Source organism: Colletotrichum scovillei (assembly GCF_011075155.1).
Source record: "Colletotrichum scovillei strain TJNH1 chromosome Unknown Contig00011, whole genome shotgun sequence".
NCBI classification, from domain to species: Eukaryota; Fungi; Ascomycota; class Sordariomycetes; order Glomerellales; family Glomerellaceae; genus Colletotrichum; species Colletotrichum scovillei.
Genome location: NW_023336269.1, coordinates 2,071,692 through 2,088,401, shown reverse-complemented (window position 1 = coordinate 2,088,401; position 16,710 = coordinate 2,071,692). Strand labels below are relative to the sequence as shown.

Genomic DNA, 16,710 nt, shown 5'->3' with positions numbered 1-16,710 from the left:
CAAATGCATCTCTGAGCATCTTGGCTCTACGTTGCACCAAAAAGACTAGCTGAGCTGAGGCTTTAGACTTTGCTGCGCCCTACACTCTCTAAGAGTCGACAGTGCGTGATCAAATCGATCATCCAGATGGACTGCAACGTCTCATCTGCTCCGTGTTTGCCGCACAATGGAACCCAATTCTGTCCCTATTTCTTGCGTGGTTTGGTTCTGTCACGCCCGTCACCGCCGGCCCGGCTTCTAGAACAGAAAATACCCCTCAACTTTCTTTTCCAGCATGACAGCCTGGCCTGGTCGAAAGTTTGCAGCGCTTCTGGGCTTGTTGCGTCTCAATTCAACTGTCCTATCCGCGTCGTACCGCACCGCACCACAGTCTGCTTTGGCTCGGGAGAACCCGAGTCACGACGCAATCAGCTGCTCGAAGCTGCGACTTTTTACCATCCATGCTGTTTGCTTCAATATCAACAGTAGCACCCTATAGCAGGATCTGGCCCACCGGGACGAGTCTTCAAACTCGTCATATATGACGGAGAAGACGCTTTATCCGGAAAAGATAATGCATGGTTTAATCTGCAGGATTCGCCACAAAACCGCCATCGTCTCGCAATTTTATTTGCAGCGCTCTATGTCCTACTTTGTTCCAGCGTCGAGGGTGCCGGTCGTCTGGTATAGTCCCAAGCAGCAGACGCACCTCACATTCTCCCACCATTCTTGGTGACCCAGGTCATCCGCTGCCGGTGCAGGGTTGCAGATTTCCCGTGGCAAGGCACGCCCCGAGACAAGGGGGCCTACGACAGGCCTGAGCCCTGAAGCCTCTCGCAACTCTTCCTTCATTGCTTTTTGCAATACTCCACCAAGGAGGCGGTCATAGTTCTGGGTCCTTGTTGGGATCATGGATTTTGACACCGACTGCAGATTTGTTTCTCAATATGTCGGCCGCCTCGGAACCTCGATGCTGACCACCGGGTTCAACGACAGCCAAGAGTTTTCTCCCTCTACATACCCCCAGCACGAGCAGTCAATTTTGTCATTGAGAGATGACCATGAGAAGCGCCGCCCGTGTACGGATAGTCCAACAAATCACATGTTAGCCGGCAGCTATGTGGCCTTCTCGTCTGTGGATCAACACCCCATAACAGGGACGGGATGCATCTACCCATAGAAAAGGGGAATACGCCTGGATAGGACCCCTCACAGAAGCACAATCATCTTGCTCAATAGTTCCCGCAGTCCTGCAGTTACGGCCCCAGGCTCCCTATGCAAATCCTGACAGTGTCCTAATCTAGCGTGGCCTAATTGACAGAGACTCCTTGCCAAGTTACGACACGGATTTGACAACTAACTTACCCCGAAATGGAGGGACAGCATGGACAAGCAAACATGGCATACGGTTCTCAATTGGGAAAGGAAATTGTTGCAGAACGGCACTCGCGAGTTGCCAAAACCGAGGATGAAACGTTCGCAAACGTTCCAACAGCCGTTGGACCATCTGTGGCGCGGAATCTTGATCGCTGCAGATAGTCAACTGTAACGGCCGTTGGCTTATTCTGCTCAACAGTGTCATCAAAACGTCTTGCCCTTTCGAGGTTGACGCCATCGGATGAACTGCCTGCGAAAGGCTGGTAGTACCAGAAGACAGTCATGTTTGGCAGCGCGACATGGCGGATCCGGTTTGCATATCACAAGTAATAAGATGGCTTGATATAGCCTTTAGCTTTACACGCAGTGATCAAACGGGCACGGCGCCGAACGAAAGCGATAATGTCTCCCTTGCTCATATCCTAGCAACCTCCGCAGGCGGGAAGCTGCTCGGTATTATAACAAATCAAGAGAAGCCTGACTTCGACTCCCGCGGACCCGGAGAAGAATCTCAAATGCCAGGTATGGCCTTTGCGTCAAGAGCGACAAGCGGTAGAATATGCTCAATTGCTGCCAGGCTCGAAGCACGCTATAGCTCTTCCGAAATTCTGCCAATTTGGGAACAACCATCATCAGACTGGCATAGTCAATCAGTCTTCATAGAAGAACGCAAACATGATTGTACCTCTCTCGAGAGAGAGGTACACATCTGAACAAAGAACGCGAACCCGCATTTGGTTAACATATATGCAGCCGCTCGCCATACCACGAACGTCTTTCGTCCAGATATCTAGCGCGAAAACAAAAAGGCCAACGATGCTTGGCGTCTTACCAAAATTTGCCTAGCCAGGGCCTAGAAGGATCGTAAAGACGGGGGGGATGGGGGGCTCGTCCTCAGATGAACCTCAGGCTTCACGTCGTTCTGTACTCCGTTCGCTTTCCCATCCCTTCCACAGTGGGGCAGAAGCGGCCAGCGTTGGCTGTGAAGCATTCTCAAGTGCCGTCAAGTGAGATCAGCAAAGAGGCCCTGCCGTTGTGGCTGGTCAAATCGACTGTAGGTATGTTCACCAAACCCATGTTGGCATATGCTCCGATAGCTAACTTATCTAAGAGATCAAGCGGATGGCTGACACAATGAGGAAGGCGTTTTCAGGTTGAATCAACCGGACTAGCTTAACAACACGTCTCTACTATAGCACCATGTTGACATCAACATACACGACTACCTATGAACAGGGAACAAAAGTCATCAACAGCATCAAGGACGGCATATCAATAGAGGACCATCACTGCTAATTGCCCGGGAGATCGAAAAGGGGAGAGAAAAAAACCGCATCCCAAGAGAGGCATCAAATCACAGAGGCCAGACATACGTTACTCTTGGAGAGAAGTCCCTGGCCTCGACTCCCTAGGAGTTACAGCAAACCCACTGTGACGACCATCGCCGTCATTCCTCGCCTTTTGCAATCACTGTTCATTGGTCATCACCATACCCAGTTGCTATGGGGGCAACCATGTCTTACTACGGGCGCAAAGGCCTCTCGTAATTTCTAATTCTTGTTCCATGTTCAGGAGACTTTGGTGACGGTCTCTTTGAGATACTCCGTATCTACTCCTACTCAACCAGCTGTGTACCTTTCTTCAAGATGGAGATGCTGACCTGAAGGAATATGCGGTCTATGGCTTGTACACCCCAGCTCGTGCTGCTTGGTGAAAGCCTGGTGAGGTTGTTCATCGTCTGGGATCATACTCATCGTGCGCTTTGATATCGAGTTCTTACCCCGGATGGCGCTGAGTGGACCAACCGCTCCGGGACGTCGTCTTTGCCCAGCTATGCGATCTAAGCCGGGTTGTGGGATACCTTCTCTTTCCCATCCCCAGTCAGGGTCTATGTGTTCAGACCTCAAAGCCACAGTCACAGTATCAGAGTAGCATCCTGATCTTCTCTTCGAAATCCGCGGCAAAGTGCCATCCGGTGTAGGGTATATCGATATGTGCGCCTTTCTTTGTCAATCTCCGACGCGATTGACGAATTACTTTCGGCATTGAGCATCGCAATGGCCCCTTCCATACGGTACCTCACACTTTAGACGGACGTGCGGCTCTTCTTCGTCCGGGCCGAATTCCTCAAATGCTACTACCTACCTATAACGCGCGTCCCAGACGGGCCAGAGGCGCAGGAACGATGCAAATGATCTGCCGATATCTCAAAGCTTCCCTGGTCGCATAGTATCGGTGCAACCATCACCATTCTCCCTATTGGAAAGGCATCCGTGATCGATCTATCACACAGCCATACACATGTTGACATTGGCTTCGTCTTGTTACTCCTCTGCCTTTGGTACTGGAGCTTACTATGGCGAGTAACAGTAGGACTCCCAGAGTTATTTCGAGAGATAGTTCACATGTACTCGCATATATCACAGCAGACCTGCGCGCATCTGCCAGTCGGCAGATTGAAGAGCTGGACCAACAGTGATCAGACCATACCAGACCGTATTTGTAGATCCCATGGAACTGGATCCATGCAGCTTCAAACTTCTTTCGCGCAGTCTCAGGGACAGCCCGCCTTCGAATTTTCCGATCCGACGAGGGGATACTACTCTGGATTTGAGTATCCAATCGCAATGGGCGTCAACGACATCACCTTACCTTCCTCTCCTGTTGCAATGCTACCAGTTTGGGATTTCCTCTCGGGGATTATGCAGGAGACGCCCAATGGATGCTACGCCAGGAACGGACTATGTTCGCCAGCCCATTGCGACATTGCGATCAGACCGAGTGGCATTCACTCACACTCAACAACAGCTCAACTCTCATCTGTTGCCATCAGATTACAACGGGCGCAAAGCCACTCGCGGTCGGAGGCGTTCTTCCTTGGTGATATACGAACTTGGCGTTACAGCCACTCCTGCTACGTCGGTAACACGAAGACCGAGTTAGAAGCGGCGGCTAAAGCTGTCGGTACCTTGCGAATGCTATTGTGCCCAGAGGTTGTCGGAAGAACCTCGTCGGGTCCTTAACAATTCGCCCCGAAGGTAAGGACGGGGTTTACACCTCCAGATCGATTTGCTGAGGTACACAGGTAATGGTTCTTCTAGACCGGGAGGCTGGGGGACGATCTCATGCGCCCTTCCCCGTCCGACCTCAAAATCCAATGCTGAAGTTTCCGGAAGACATGGAGTTGATTCGTCGCACAAGACAGAAGTCAATTGAAGAAAAATGAAAAATCCAAAAGGCGCCGAGACTAATTGCCGCTAGAGATGTGTCACAGCACCTCTAAAGTTATTACGCATACGGACGTAAGAATCGACAAGGAGGCGTGGGAGGGTGATGGGGATGTTGGCGTCATCCATCAGCTGTGGCTGATAGGGGTGTAGGTACTATGTAGGGGTCGCCAGTACGTGGCATCTGCAGTCCCCCGTGCTGATGGCATCATCCCGCTTTTCGCAACGAAGATCGCAACAATTCCCCTGCTTTTGTTTCGAATTGACGATTATACGTCTCGAGGTGGCTGTGGGTGCTCCTACTCCCGTAGGGAGCTACAGATACCACTGACGGAACTGCAAATACCCACGTCCACCGCCCACACGTGCGGCGGTTCTGAGATTAGGCGCGGGGGACTCGGGACCGAGTTTTCTTGGACCAAGTTTCGTTTCAAGCACAGGCCAGCTTCCCTTGGGAGAGTGTTTGATGACTAAGCACAAGAGACTGTCTCTTGGGAGAAGCTGATCACTTGATTCTGCACGTGAGGCCAGTATCAAACACGCGCCCGGGCCGTAGGGGTCTTGGACCCTGCCGAAAGGGATGAATGGAAAGTTTCAGCCGCGCTGTCAATAGGAAAGCGTGGTTCTCAAAGGGTGAGATGATGTGAAGCTCATATCGTACCATGAACTGGAAGCCCTCAATTACATCGTCGACGAAATAAAACATTGCGTGTGTGAAATTGGTGGCGGAGCTTCCAACCACACGTCCGATTCTCATCACAGCCCACCCGTATCCGTCTTACAAGCAAGGGAGTGAGTGAGTGAGTGAGTGATCGCAGGGAGAACCAGATACTGTTGTAAACAGAAAGCACACAACAAACAAAACCATCGAGAATCCAAGCAACAACAAGATCACCGGCAACAACAGAGAGGGAGAGAGAAAGAAGCATAATCATAATGGACCCGAATATCTCGGCATCCGCTCTGGGTGAGCCACACCACCTGGGCATCGGCTTCTACCTCCTCCCCTTCGCCACGTTCCTCTGCTTCCTCGTCCCGGTCCTCTACATCTTCCCCCCGATCCCGGCCACCACCAGCGACGCCCTACGCTCAACCCACACCAAGATTGGCGTCTCGCCGCCAAAGAGCAACCTCCGGGACCAGTACTCCGTCAAGGCCGACGCCGGCAGCACCTCCAATGCCGGCACCGGCACCGGCACCGGGCCCGTCGCCCGGGTCAAGGCGCTCTGCGTCTACCCCATCAAATCATGCCGCGGCATCGAAGTGACCCGGAGCAAGCTCCTCCCGACGGGCCTGGAATTCGACAGGCTGTACACTTTCGCGCAGCTCAAGTCCCGCTTCCCGGCCGCCGTGGACGACTCGGCCGAGGCGAAAGACGAGCACACCTGGGAATTCGTCACGCAGCGCCAATTTCCTCTCCTCGCGACCATCAAGGTAGACGTCTACGTGCCCGACGCGACCAAGTCCACAGTCTTCATGGAGAAGTCGTCCGACGCGTGGATCGTGATGCGGTTCCCCTGGCGGGAACCCGGGTTCCGGGGCACCATGTCGTGGGTGGCGTCCAAGATCCGGGACGGATGGAGGGGGCAGCCGGAGATGGAGGTGCTGTTGCCCGTCGAGTTCCCGACGGACGCGGAGATTGCGGAGCGCGGGTACACGCGCGAGGACGTCAAGGTGTGGAAGGAGGTCGTGCCGGCTCTGAATATGGACAAGGAGTTGCCGGGGGAGCTGTGTCGGTACCTGGGGGTGAGCAACAAGCTGGCGCTGTTCCGGGTCGATCCGGGGCAGTTGAGGGAGGTGTATCGGTGTGCGCCGCGGAAGGAGGAGGCTGGGTATCAACCTATTGTTGGGTTCCAGGATGCTGTGAGTTCTTGTTCCTTCTTTGGTTCTTGGTTTTGCGTCCTCTTGCCCCTTTTTCGGGTTTTCTCTTTGTTGAGAGGGATGAGAAATGAATGCATGGAAAGTGAGAGAGGGAAACTTGAAGCTAATGAATCATTTGGGGAAAAAGTATCCTCTCCATATCATGAACATTAGCAGTCTCCAGGACTTTGACGCCAAGGTCCCCAAGGACGACGAGCTCAAGCATCTCGACGTCAGGAGGTTCCGGTCCAACATCATTGGTAAGTGCTATCTGACATAGCATGAGATGACTCTTCCCCTTCGAGACTCCAGAGACTCGATATTGGTCACAGAATTCTAGGTTCAAGAGCTTTGCTAATGGCATCCTGTACTATCGTAGTCTCTGGTGCGCCAGCCTACGACGAGGAATCATGGAAATGGGTCAACTTCACCCAGGGCACCTCAAAGGTCACCGTCCCGGCAAAGTTCCAAGTCTCGTGCCGTACAGTCCGGTAAGCCCCCCTCCCTTTCTCACACAATCGCTCAATCGCTCAATCACTCAAAGAAAAAAAAAAAACACCTTGGCTAACACCCCCTAAAAGCTGCAAAATGCCAAATGTCGACCCAGTAACCGGCGCCCGCCACGGCGCCGAACCAGACAGGTCCCTCCGCAAGCTCCGCGACGTCGACGAGGGCGCCCCGCGCATGGGGTGCCTGGGCATGCAAATGTGCCCGCTCTTCGAGGGCACCGACCGCGTCGAGTACATGCAGGCCTGGCTCGAGGTCGGCATGGACGTCTCCGTGCTGGAGCGCGGCGAGCACGTGTACATCAAGCAGTGAAAATCCAGGCCATTCATCTCGATCTTAGTCCTGGAGAAGAAGAAAGAATATCTGGGCAGCGGCTGATGAGGCAATTTGGCGCTGCTGAGGAGAGATGAGTGGTTGGATTTTCGTCTTGCTTGATTATGGTGTGTGAAATGGCATAATAGACATAGACTTCAATCACACGCAGAAGGAGAGAACGTTATAGGTTAAGACCAGGAAAAACAAAATTTGATTTCTTAATCTTCGCACTCGCAACCTCCATTAGATATCATGCCAATTACTCCTGTATTTCCGGCTTGTTTGGCGTGAGAGAGACAAGCCCGTCCGAACCCAGTGCAGAAAAACGACAGAAAGCGTGCTCCGCTGTGGTATCCAACGAAAAGAAATTCCAGCCCGACCCAGAAACCCCGTCGACTACCCTTGCGCCTCTTCTTCAGACCGGGAGAGAGGCCCCAACGGCAAACGGAAAAGGTGAAGAAAATCCCATCATCGTCATCATCATCATGTCGCGATCCGAAAACTATTTTAGAAACATTCACGAGCAAACGCGAACAAGCACGTTTTACTTCATGTCAGCAGGCGTCAATGCTTGGACCATACTGGTTCCTTCGCTGAAGCGAGTCCGGAAGATGCGGTTCGCGTTCTGGAACATGCCGTCCTTGAGAGAGACGACGATGAACTGCGAGCCCTTGAAACGAGTCTTGATCAGACGACCAATGTTTTGCGTGTGGGACAGATCCAGCGCGGCGTCAACCTCGTCAAGAATGTACATGGGCGCAGGCTTGAACTGCAGCAGGGCCATGATGAGTGAAAGGGCGATGAGAGATCTTAATTGCACGCGTTAGTTTGATTCATCGAAGCCAAGTGGAAAAGATTGAGTGCATGCTTACCTCTGACCACCAGACAGCTCAGTCAAGCTCTGCTTCCACACCTTGCCAAGGGATACCTTGACTTCGAGACCATCGCTAATGGTCTTGCCTTCAGGGGGGTCCAACTTGGCGAAACTGCCGGGCAAGAGCTCGTTGAAAATCTGACCAAAGTCGCCGTTGACCTTCTCCCATGTCTCTTGCAGGGCCTTCTTTTTATAGTCGTCCAGGCTGATGATAGTCTCCTCAATCTTGCGCTTGTCGCGGATGACAGTCTTCATCATGTGCTTGAGTGACACCTCCTTCTTCTCGACGCTCTCAATCATGTTCATGACCTTGGGGTTGATCTTCTTCTTCATACCCTGGAAGCGGTCCGTGAGGTTACGGAGCGTCGACTTGCACTCGCCAATGTTCTGACCCTTGAAGTCATACGGCGTTCCTGAGCGGCCAAAGTTCTCCTTCTCATCGGCAATCCAGTCGTGCTCCTTCTCCATGTGCGCAACAGTTTGCACGGCCGATTGCTGCTCCTTGTGGAACCTTTCGACCTGATGGCCAAGCTTCTGCATCTCGAGACTCTCCTCGGCGATGCGGGCGTTCTTGGATCGGGTAGCGTCCTCAAGGGCGTGGAGTTCGTCATCGAATCCATGAAGCTTGGCCCGCTCATCGTCAAGCTCGGCCTGGACACCGTCAAGAGTCTCTTGCAGGGTGCTTTGCTGCTTGACAAGATCCTCGATGTCCTGCTGCTGGGCCTTGATGGCTACTTCAACCTCTTGCTGCTGTTCGCGGGCCGCGGACAAATCGCCAGAGACCTGTTCTGAGTCGAGCTGAGCGCCTTGTACTTCCTTCTGTAGAACCTTGACGGAAGCAGTGTTCTTGGTAAGGTCGGCTCTCAGCTTGTCCAACGACTTCTGGAGCTCAACAAGCTTGGCATCCTTGTTGTTGTCGAAGTCCTTCATGTCCTTCTCAATCCGCTTGACGTCAGCAGTGGCTTCGGAATGCCTCTTTTTGGCTTCTGCAGTGTCGTTCTTGAGCTGGGCAATGGTTTCCTTCATGTTCTGCACCTCTTGGATGATTGAAGAAGAAGAGTTGCTGCTAATCTGCTCCTCCCCAAGCTTGATCTCGTGGCTCTTCAGGTCAAGCTCCTGCTTGATCTTGCGAGCGTGGTCAAGTTTCGATTTCTCACTCGCAATGGTGAGCTGAAGCTGGTGCAACGAAGACTCGGCCTCCTTGAGTTGGCGTGTGATCTCGTTAAGCTTTTGCAGCGTGACGAGCACACCACTGGAGTTGGGGGAGCTACCACCCGAAAGTGTACCTGAGGGGTCATAGGAATCACCTTCGAGGGTGATGGACCTCATCCTAACGTTAGGGTCGAAGGTGACCCTCTTGGCCGTCTCTGCATCTGCGCAGATGAGGGTGTTGCCGAATACATACTCCATAGCGGCGGAGACCTCATTGTCGTAGCCAACGAGTGACAGGGCTAGGTCAACCTTGCCTGGTGCAATTCTTTGGGCAGCCCCGATGGCCTGAGCCGAGGCTTTGAAGGCCGCAATCTTGTTCAAAGGAATGATGGTGACACGCTTGCGAAGCTTTCCTCCTTGAAGCAGTTGAGTGCCAGTGACTTCGGAGTCAACCACGACGTTGTAAAGGCGACCACCAGCGCAAATCTCGAGCGCAGTACCGGCTTGCGTGTTTTGCTTGTCGAGTGTAAACAGCTGGGCAACCAAGCCCTTGACCTTTGATCTATCAAAGTTGGGTGTCGGGTCGGCATAGTTGAAGTCAATGTTGGCGACCTTGCGCTTCAGGCCGTCGGCCTCCTGACGAAGACCTCGGATCTGCTGCTGCAGGGATGACTGCTTTTGGTACAACTGCTCTTCCTGGCCGGGCTCGAAGCCTAGTCGTCCGAGCTCTTTCTCGAGCTTCTGCGCTTGTGACCTTAGGCCTTCGAGATCCCTGAGAAGGTCGGCATTCTGCTCTTTCGCCTTCTTGGCTCGCGGTTCCTCCTCCTTGATGCGCTTTTCGAGATGAGCAATCTTCATCTTTGCTTGCTCCTGTTCGGTAACCGATGCTGTCGCGCGGTTCCTTGCGTCTTGTAGCTGGCCTTGGTAACCGCTTTCTTGACCATCCTTGGATGCAACACCAGTCTGTAAGGTTTGCAAGAGTTCCTCCTTGGATTCGGCTTCTTGGCTTTGCTTCTCCAGGTCGTTCTTGGCTGCGTCGAATCGGGCTTTGATTTCCTCAAAGGCCTGAGTCTTTTCTTGCAGTGTCGCCTCCAGCTCCGCGACGTTCTTCTCGACAGCCGTCTTCTTCTCTTTCTCTTCCGCCATGCTGGACTTCTTCAAGTCCATGACCGTAGCAAGTCTGACCAGCTCGTTTGAATGCTTCTTGACGGCATCCTCCAAAGCTTGCGCCTTCCCTCCTTTCTTCAACTCCTTGTCGCGCTGAGCTCGGACTCGTTTGACGTCCTCTTCAAGGTGGGAGATTTCGCTCTTCAGTCGTGCCGCAGACTCCTCGAGGTCTTTTTGTCTTTGTTTCTTGCCCTCCAGGTCTGCTGCGGATTGCTCAAGCTTTTCTTGGCACCTTACATAGTCGTGCGCCACGACCACCCGTGTAAGGCGCTCGAGATCGTTCTGGGTTTGTTGGAAGTCCAGGAAGGCTCGCTTCTCTGTCCTGAGCTTCTCGAGCTTCGGCTCGATCTCGTCTCGTAGCAGCTCGGTGATTTCTTGCAGCTTCATCTCTTTCTTCGCCATGGTCTTAAGCGCCTTGTCCCTTCTGTCCTCAAACATTCTGGTTCCCGCAGCTTCCTCAATCATGGCCAGAATTTCGACCGGCTTCATGTTGAGAACCTTTGTGATTCGGCCCTGCATAATGAGGAAATTTGGGTTGTTGATGTTTAGCTGAACAGACTGGAAAAGGTTTTGTACAGTCTGTTGTTGGGCTCGGTGTCCATTGATGAGGTATTTGGATGTGCCGCCGAGGACGATTTGTCGAGTCACACTAATGGTTGAGTACTCTTCGAAGCCGATCGGCGACTTCTTCTTGTCTCTGTTGTCGAAAACAATCGTAACACTCGCTTTCGTCACACCGGCTTGACCGCGCTTGTAGATAAGATCCTGTTGTGAATAGCATCAGCTTCACCTGCCAACAGCAGAAATCCGCCGCAGTGGATGGCTACGCACCTGGAGGTTTTGCGCTCGGACTGTTGTCATGTTGGTAATTCCCAGAACGAAGCAAATGGCGTCCAAAATGTTGGACTTGCCGGAACCGTTGAGACCGGTGATCGAGTTGAAACTTTCGTCCCTGTGTCGTGTGAGCTTTTGCCCCCTCACAACCAAGGCAAGGGGTTTGTTTACCATCCCGAAATCACCGTTCGCACGGCATACGACTTGAAGCCCTGGATATTGTTAGCAACGAAAAGATGAAAGAAGAAACGTGATCGCATACGTCTATGATAACCTCTATGACCCTCATGCTGCAGTAGTTAGTGGTTGGCAATGGTGTTGCTGAGGAGTGTTGTCAGAGTCAAGGTCTTTTTGTTTACTTTCGACCGGTCGCGTTTCCACTTCACCCCCCCTTCCCATGGATGGAAGGTTTGGACCCTCCCGCACTTCCGCCCGATAAGGCCCTTATCAGGGACAGCACACACATGGGGGGGGCAGTCACACAGGGCACCGCGAGTCTCCCGCCAGGCGCAAGCGCGACTGTCAATCTGTGATTGCCCCGGCTCAGGCAGCCCCACGAGCTTCAGCCGCGCTAAGCTGAATTCGGACTCGACCAAAACATTCGGTTCGCAATGCAATTCAAATCCAGGTCCATCAACACCACCACACATCCATACAGCTTTTGTGTGCTTTCCACTTTTTGCTTTCCTCTCCCCCTTCTTTTCCAGCAACTAACTTACTACACCCATCTACCACATTCCGAACTCGATGACCAGCTAGCATTTCCCTTCTCTTTCACAGCGACACTCTTGCGCGCGTCGCGATCTACCCCTCACAATGGCGGCGATGCGAGGAACGCGTGTGCCTATTGGCTCCGCGTCATGGATTAACGAAGAACGAACTACAGCCCTTAGCATCGTTCAGGCTGAGGCCGAGGAGTTCTCCTTTGCCGCGAGAAACGAGTTTGACTGGCTTAATGAGCATATGGCTGGGGTCTTCAACGAGAACGAGATGTATGGTGACCCCTAGCCAGTTGCTCCTTCACGATTGCTAACTACCTTGATAGCAATGTCGCCGAGATTTTCAAGACACCTGGAAAGCTTCGAAGCAAAACGCCCCGAACGGCGCGTAAGGTCGACAATGGCGAGCCTCGTATCGTGAGTTTACTGCTCTCACGCGCGCAAATGTCAACGTCCGCTAACAAGGTGCAGCCACTATCAGATGTGTTCTCTTCCACTCCCAACGGCGCCCCGAACACTTTCACACAACATCTCACTCGCGCTACTCCCAATGCCAACCCTGCGCCATCAACATCATCACCTTTGATCAACAGGAATATTTCGCCCCTCAAGGCTGCCCCCTCCCCTAGGCCGGTTTCGAAACAGCCCGTTGCACTAGCCGATTCCGGCTACTATGGCAGCCAGGATGTCGACAACATGGACAACGAAGAGGAAGACGACGACGACATGGATGTCGACCTGATTGAAGAGGAGACACAGATTGGCGAGCCACGATCGAGCCCCCCAAAGACTGCTGGACGAACCGGCCATGTCGCCTTCGAGGCCATCGAGCAGAACGCGCCTCAAAGCCCTACCGAAACACGCACTATGCGCTCTCCCGAAATTACTTTCCAAACGGCCAAGGAGGAGCAGACAACGCGGGTTATACGCGATCTCACCGAGGAATCTCCATCCCCAGCATCGTCCAAGACCTCAGCTGCCCCAAGCCCGGCCAAGGAAGCCAGAACGCCCTCGCCTCCTATCGTGTCACCCAAGCCTCGCTCCGCAAAAAAGAGCGTGTCGCCTATCAAGGCCTCACCACAGAAGCGCTCCCCAGCGAAGCAGTCTTCACCGCCATCCTCACCTGTGCTTGGAGCTGCACCATCTCCCATGCCCGAGCCTTCGCCTGCTGCCGAATCACAGGATGATGTGGACGTCCACATGGACGATGATACACGATCACCATCCGACGACGAGTCGAGCCCGATCCGCCCAGTCAGAAAGAGCAGCCTCAACTTTGCTTCACTTCCTGCTAGAGAGCCTCTTAAGAATAAGAGTATCGGGGCTCGTGTCTCTAGGACCAGCCACTTGGATATGAACCGTCAGAGTTACTACGGCAGGCAAACAGGAGGAAAGAGTTTGGGAAACAACATGGAGCTACTTGGGGAATCAGACGACGAGGAAGGCAACGACGACGGAATGAGCATCGATGGCTCAGCCGAAGACACAAAGGAGGTCGACAACTACGCCTCCAACCACAACAAGACATACACTCAACGACTACAAGACCAAATCAACTTGCTCGGTAAATCTCAACCGAACGCAAGCCGACCTTCAAAGTCGATCCCGAGCTCAGCGGTTGCGCAACAGCTTGCACAAACGACTGCGACCCAATCAGTTGCAGATGCCAAGGCAGCAACACCCGCGAAGAAATCTGCTGCACCACCGACTCCTGGGGCGTTCCCGGAGGACGATGATGAAGAAGACGAAGTGGAAGCGGGCGAAGAGGATGACTGGATTGCACCTCCTGTGCCTGCGAAAGATACGCCCTTGGCCAGTCCACGACCGCATTTGCCTAAGAGCCACACTGCAGACGTCATGGAAGGCATCGACAGGGCAGACACCGTCAGCGGCCCTGAATTCGCTTTGCCTAAGCAGCGGCAATCTCCTGGTCGCTCAGGCTCCCCCAAGCGGGCACCTGTCATTCCCGAACGCACTACCAGTGTTTTTGGACATGGGAAATCTGCTTCTGTTTCTGTCTTGCCTGATCTTTCCACGGACAAGATGGTTGAAGACCTGTCTCCAGCCAAGAAGCATGTTTCAGTCTCCAACCCTCTGTCAGCCGTGCCGGAGGATGGACGCCCCGAGACTCCTCAATCGCCTACACGAAGCTTCCGGGACAGTCCTTTGAAACAGGTCAAGAACAAGCTGTCTTCCATTCTGAAGAGTTCCAAGGGCCTTCTTGCGAGCAGTGCAGCCATCAGCGCTGAAGGCAAATCTTCGCTAATGTCCCCTTCCACCACTCGCTTTGGCATCAACCCCGGTCCCTCTACAGACTCGATCGTGCCTCAGTCAGTCGCCGCAGAGCCATTATATCCTGACCTTTCCAAGCGAATCGCAGCCGATGCTCAGACACTATCTAGCATGGGAAGCCCTGAGAAGCCCGTTGCGCGCAGAACGCGGGCTTCCGTTGAGAAGGAGAAGGAAGACAAGCGGAAAGAGAAAGAGGCCAAGCTGATGGCCGATCAGATGAGCAAGCTTGACAAGGCTCGTGCAGATGAGCGGGAAAAGGCCCGGACTTTCAGCAAAGAGCAAGAAAAGATTGCCGCGATGGAGAAGAAGATTGCTGCTCAAAAGGAGAAGGAGCCTGAACAAGACCAGGTCAGGGAGGTTGAACGATCTGCTCGAACGCCGGCGCCGAAGGAAGCACCCAAGCCCACAAGAACTAGCCCCCGCAAGGCTAAGGCTCAGGCCGAGGCCGAGGCCGCTGCCCAGGCCTCACAATCAGAGAAGCCCGATGTTGAAATGGCTGAAGCGCCAACCCCCAGGCCGCCGCCATCCGCTCCTCGCTCTGTTGGCCCTAGCCAAACGGCCAGGCAGCGGGAACTCAGGCGTCCGATGAAGCCAACCAAGGAAGCACCCAGCAAGATCAAGCAAGCACCTACCGTCATTCGCGTTAACACCGGCTCGCAACACTCGCAGTTCCACCCCTCCAACAGCACATTATCATCGGGCCTTCAAGAGACACTGGTCTCATCGGTCAAGTCCAAGTCAAGCCAGCCAGGCTCACATAGCAAGCAATCTCTGGCGAGCATGAAAAGCTCTGTCTCGTCCAATGGGCGACCGAAAGCACTCGAGCTTGCCGCCAAGCGAAAGGAACAGGAGGAACGGGAGGCTCAAAGGAAGAGAGATGCGAAGCTCGAACTCGAACGGAAACGCGCTGCAATCCAAGAGGAAGAGCGCAAGCAGGAACTGCAGAGGCGACAAGAGGCAGAGAGACAAAGAGAGAGGGAAAGGGAGCAAGCCGAGGCGAAGAAGAGTGCACAGAGACAAGCAGCAATTGAGCGTGCCAAGCAGACGCGAGCACCACCACCTGCTGTGCGCTCTCAGCCCAATGGCCCTCCCGACTACACTGCCAGTCAACGCTCCGATGGCCAACCTCCCCGTCCTCCGTCCCGAATGAACTCCATGGCCCATCGGTCTCAAGAGGATCGACCAGTCAATGCTGTTCTTTCTAACGCTTCGAAGCCAGGCTCAAAGCGCCCCCTGCCGCAAGACAGCAGAGAGGACACTGGCTCTCGCAACCCTCCCGCACGTAACGGGCAATCTTACAAGACCCAGGAAGCCAAGCGTCGTCGCACTAGTGATGACTTTGCTGATGAGCTTGACATGGACATTCAGCCACCCAACATCAAGGGCCCCCCTGTTCGCCCTCCGTCAGTGGGTTTCAAGAAGGTTAGTAACTCATTGCTCAGTGCGCACGACGGGAGCTTTGCTAACGTGGATCATCAGGACATGCCCACTAAGTCGACGTACGGCTACACGAATGCACCGCCGAGTGCCTCCAGAGATTTATTCAAGTCTACCGTCACCGCTCAGCACCACAGCACAATCAAGTCCACAAAACAAGTGGATATGAACCAGTTTGCTCAGGGACACATCCCATTCGCGCCTAACCCAAACCCTGCCGGCCCGGCTCATAAGACACCGGCGCGACCTATGGGTGCTGCAAGCACAAAGTCTACCGCCAAGGCTACAAGATCGTCTCCTCGATTCCAGGATGGTGAAAAGATTGAACTGCCCGAAATCGATACAGATGAGGACGAGGATGATGACGACTCCCACTTTGGCGTTGCCCCTTGGGCTGATTCGCCTGATTTGAGACGCGCCCTCATGAAACAGGAAACCATGAATCCTGAGGGTATCTTTGGGCCTCCCCGCGCCCTTAACATGGAGGAAGTGTTTAACAACAAGGAGAGATGGCACAAGTTCCGCGCGCGCACATCAAGCGCTAACTGGAGTGGATCGGATCGCTTGACAGAAGACGAGATTAGGAAGGATCTTGCAGCTCGCGACAAGCTTCGCAGAGAGGGTGGTTGGTCCTACGAGATGAGCAAGGACTTGATGTGAGAGTCGCCGCAGACTTGGCGTTGGTTTTGGTGGTTGGGTGACAACTGTGTGGATTACACATGCGAACGTGCTCACGATGGGACATATGCAAGCAGATCATACGGCTGCTCAGACTGGCTGAGTAAAGCCTGGTGTATTCTTTATTCTTGCAAGGAAGCAAGAAATTTTTTTATTGCAGGCGTTGAGCAGCATAAGGCATACAATTATGACCGTGTTAATATCGAGCAAAATGGCAAATCGGCGTTACCTTTGAAGCTATGATGAACCTCGTGGTATGTTAGCCACAAGTCGGACATGCACCTGAGGGCCG

General features: G+C 53.5%; 3 protein-coding genes across 3 annotated transcripts; 2 read left to right on the top strand and 1 right to left on the bottom strand.

Annotated features, from left to right (window-relative positions):
* The first annotated feature begins 4,990 nt into the window (after nt 1-4,990).
* On the top strand, nt 4,991-7,465 carry HER10_EVM0005517 (MOSC domain-containing protein). Its single transcript, XM_035475131.1, has 4 exons — nt 4,991-6,446; nt 6,592-6,703; nt 6,823-6,934; nt 7,025-7,465. Exons 1-4 carry the CDS (start codon nt 5,520-5,522, stop codon nt 7,260-7,262), a joined length of 1,389 nt encoding a protein of 462 aa, XP_035326860.1. The 5' UTR covers nt 4,991-5,519; the 3' UTR covers nt 7,263-7,465.
* Nucleotides 7,466-7,552: 87 nt separating this feature from the next.
* Nucleotides 7,553-11,753, bottom strand: HER10_EVM0012559 (RecF/RecN/SMC N terminal domain-containing protein). Its single transcript, XM_035481952.1, has 5 exons — nt 11,555-11,753; nt 11,464-11,504; nt 11,290-11,410; nt 8,138-11,223; nt 7,553-8,074 (listed from the first exon to the last, which is right to left on the bottom strand). The coding sequence occupies exons 1-5, from the start codon at nt 11,579-11,581 to the stop codon at nt 7,810-7,812; spliced, it is 3,540 nt and encodes a 1,179-aa protein (XP_035327409.1). The 5' UTR covers nt 11,582-11,753; the 3' UTR covers nt 7,553-7,809.
* A 355-nt stretch (nt 11,754-12,108) lies between these two features.
* On the top strand, nt 12,109-16,493 carry HER10_EVM0012048 (inner centromere protein; the record flags this gene model as incomplete). The annotated part of the gene is made up of 4 exons (XM_035481452.1): nt 12,109-12,284; nt 12,338-12,428; nt 12,483-15,725; nt 15,783-16,493. The coding sequence occupies 4 exons, from the start codon at nt 12,109-12,111 to the stop codon at nt 16,398-16,400; spliced, it is 4,128 nt and encodes a 1,375-aa protein (XP_035327358.1). The 3' UTR covers nt 16,401-16,493.
* Nucleotides 16,494-16,710: the final 217 nt, after the last annotated feature.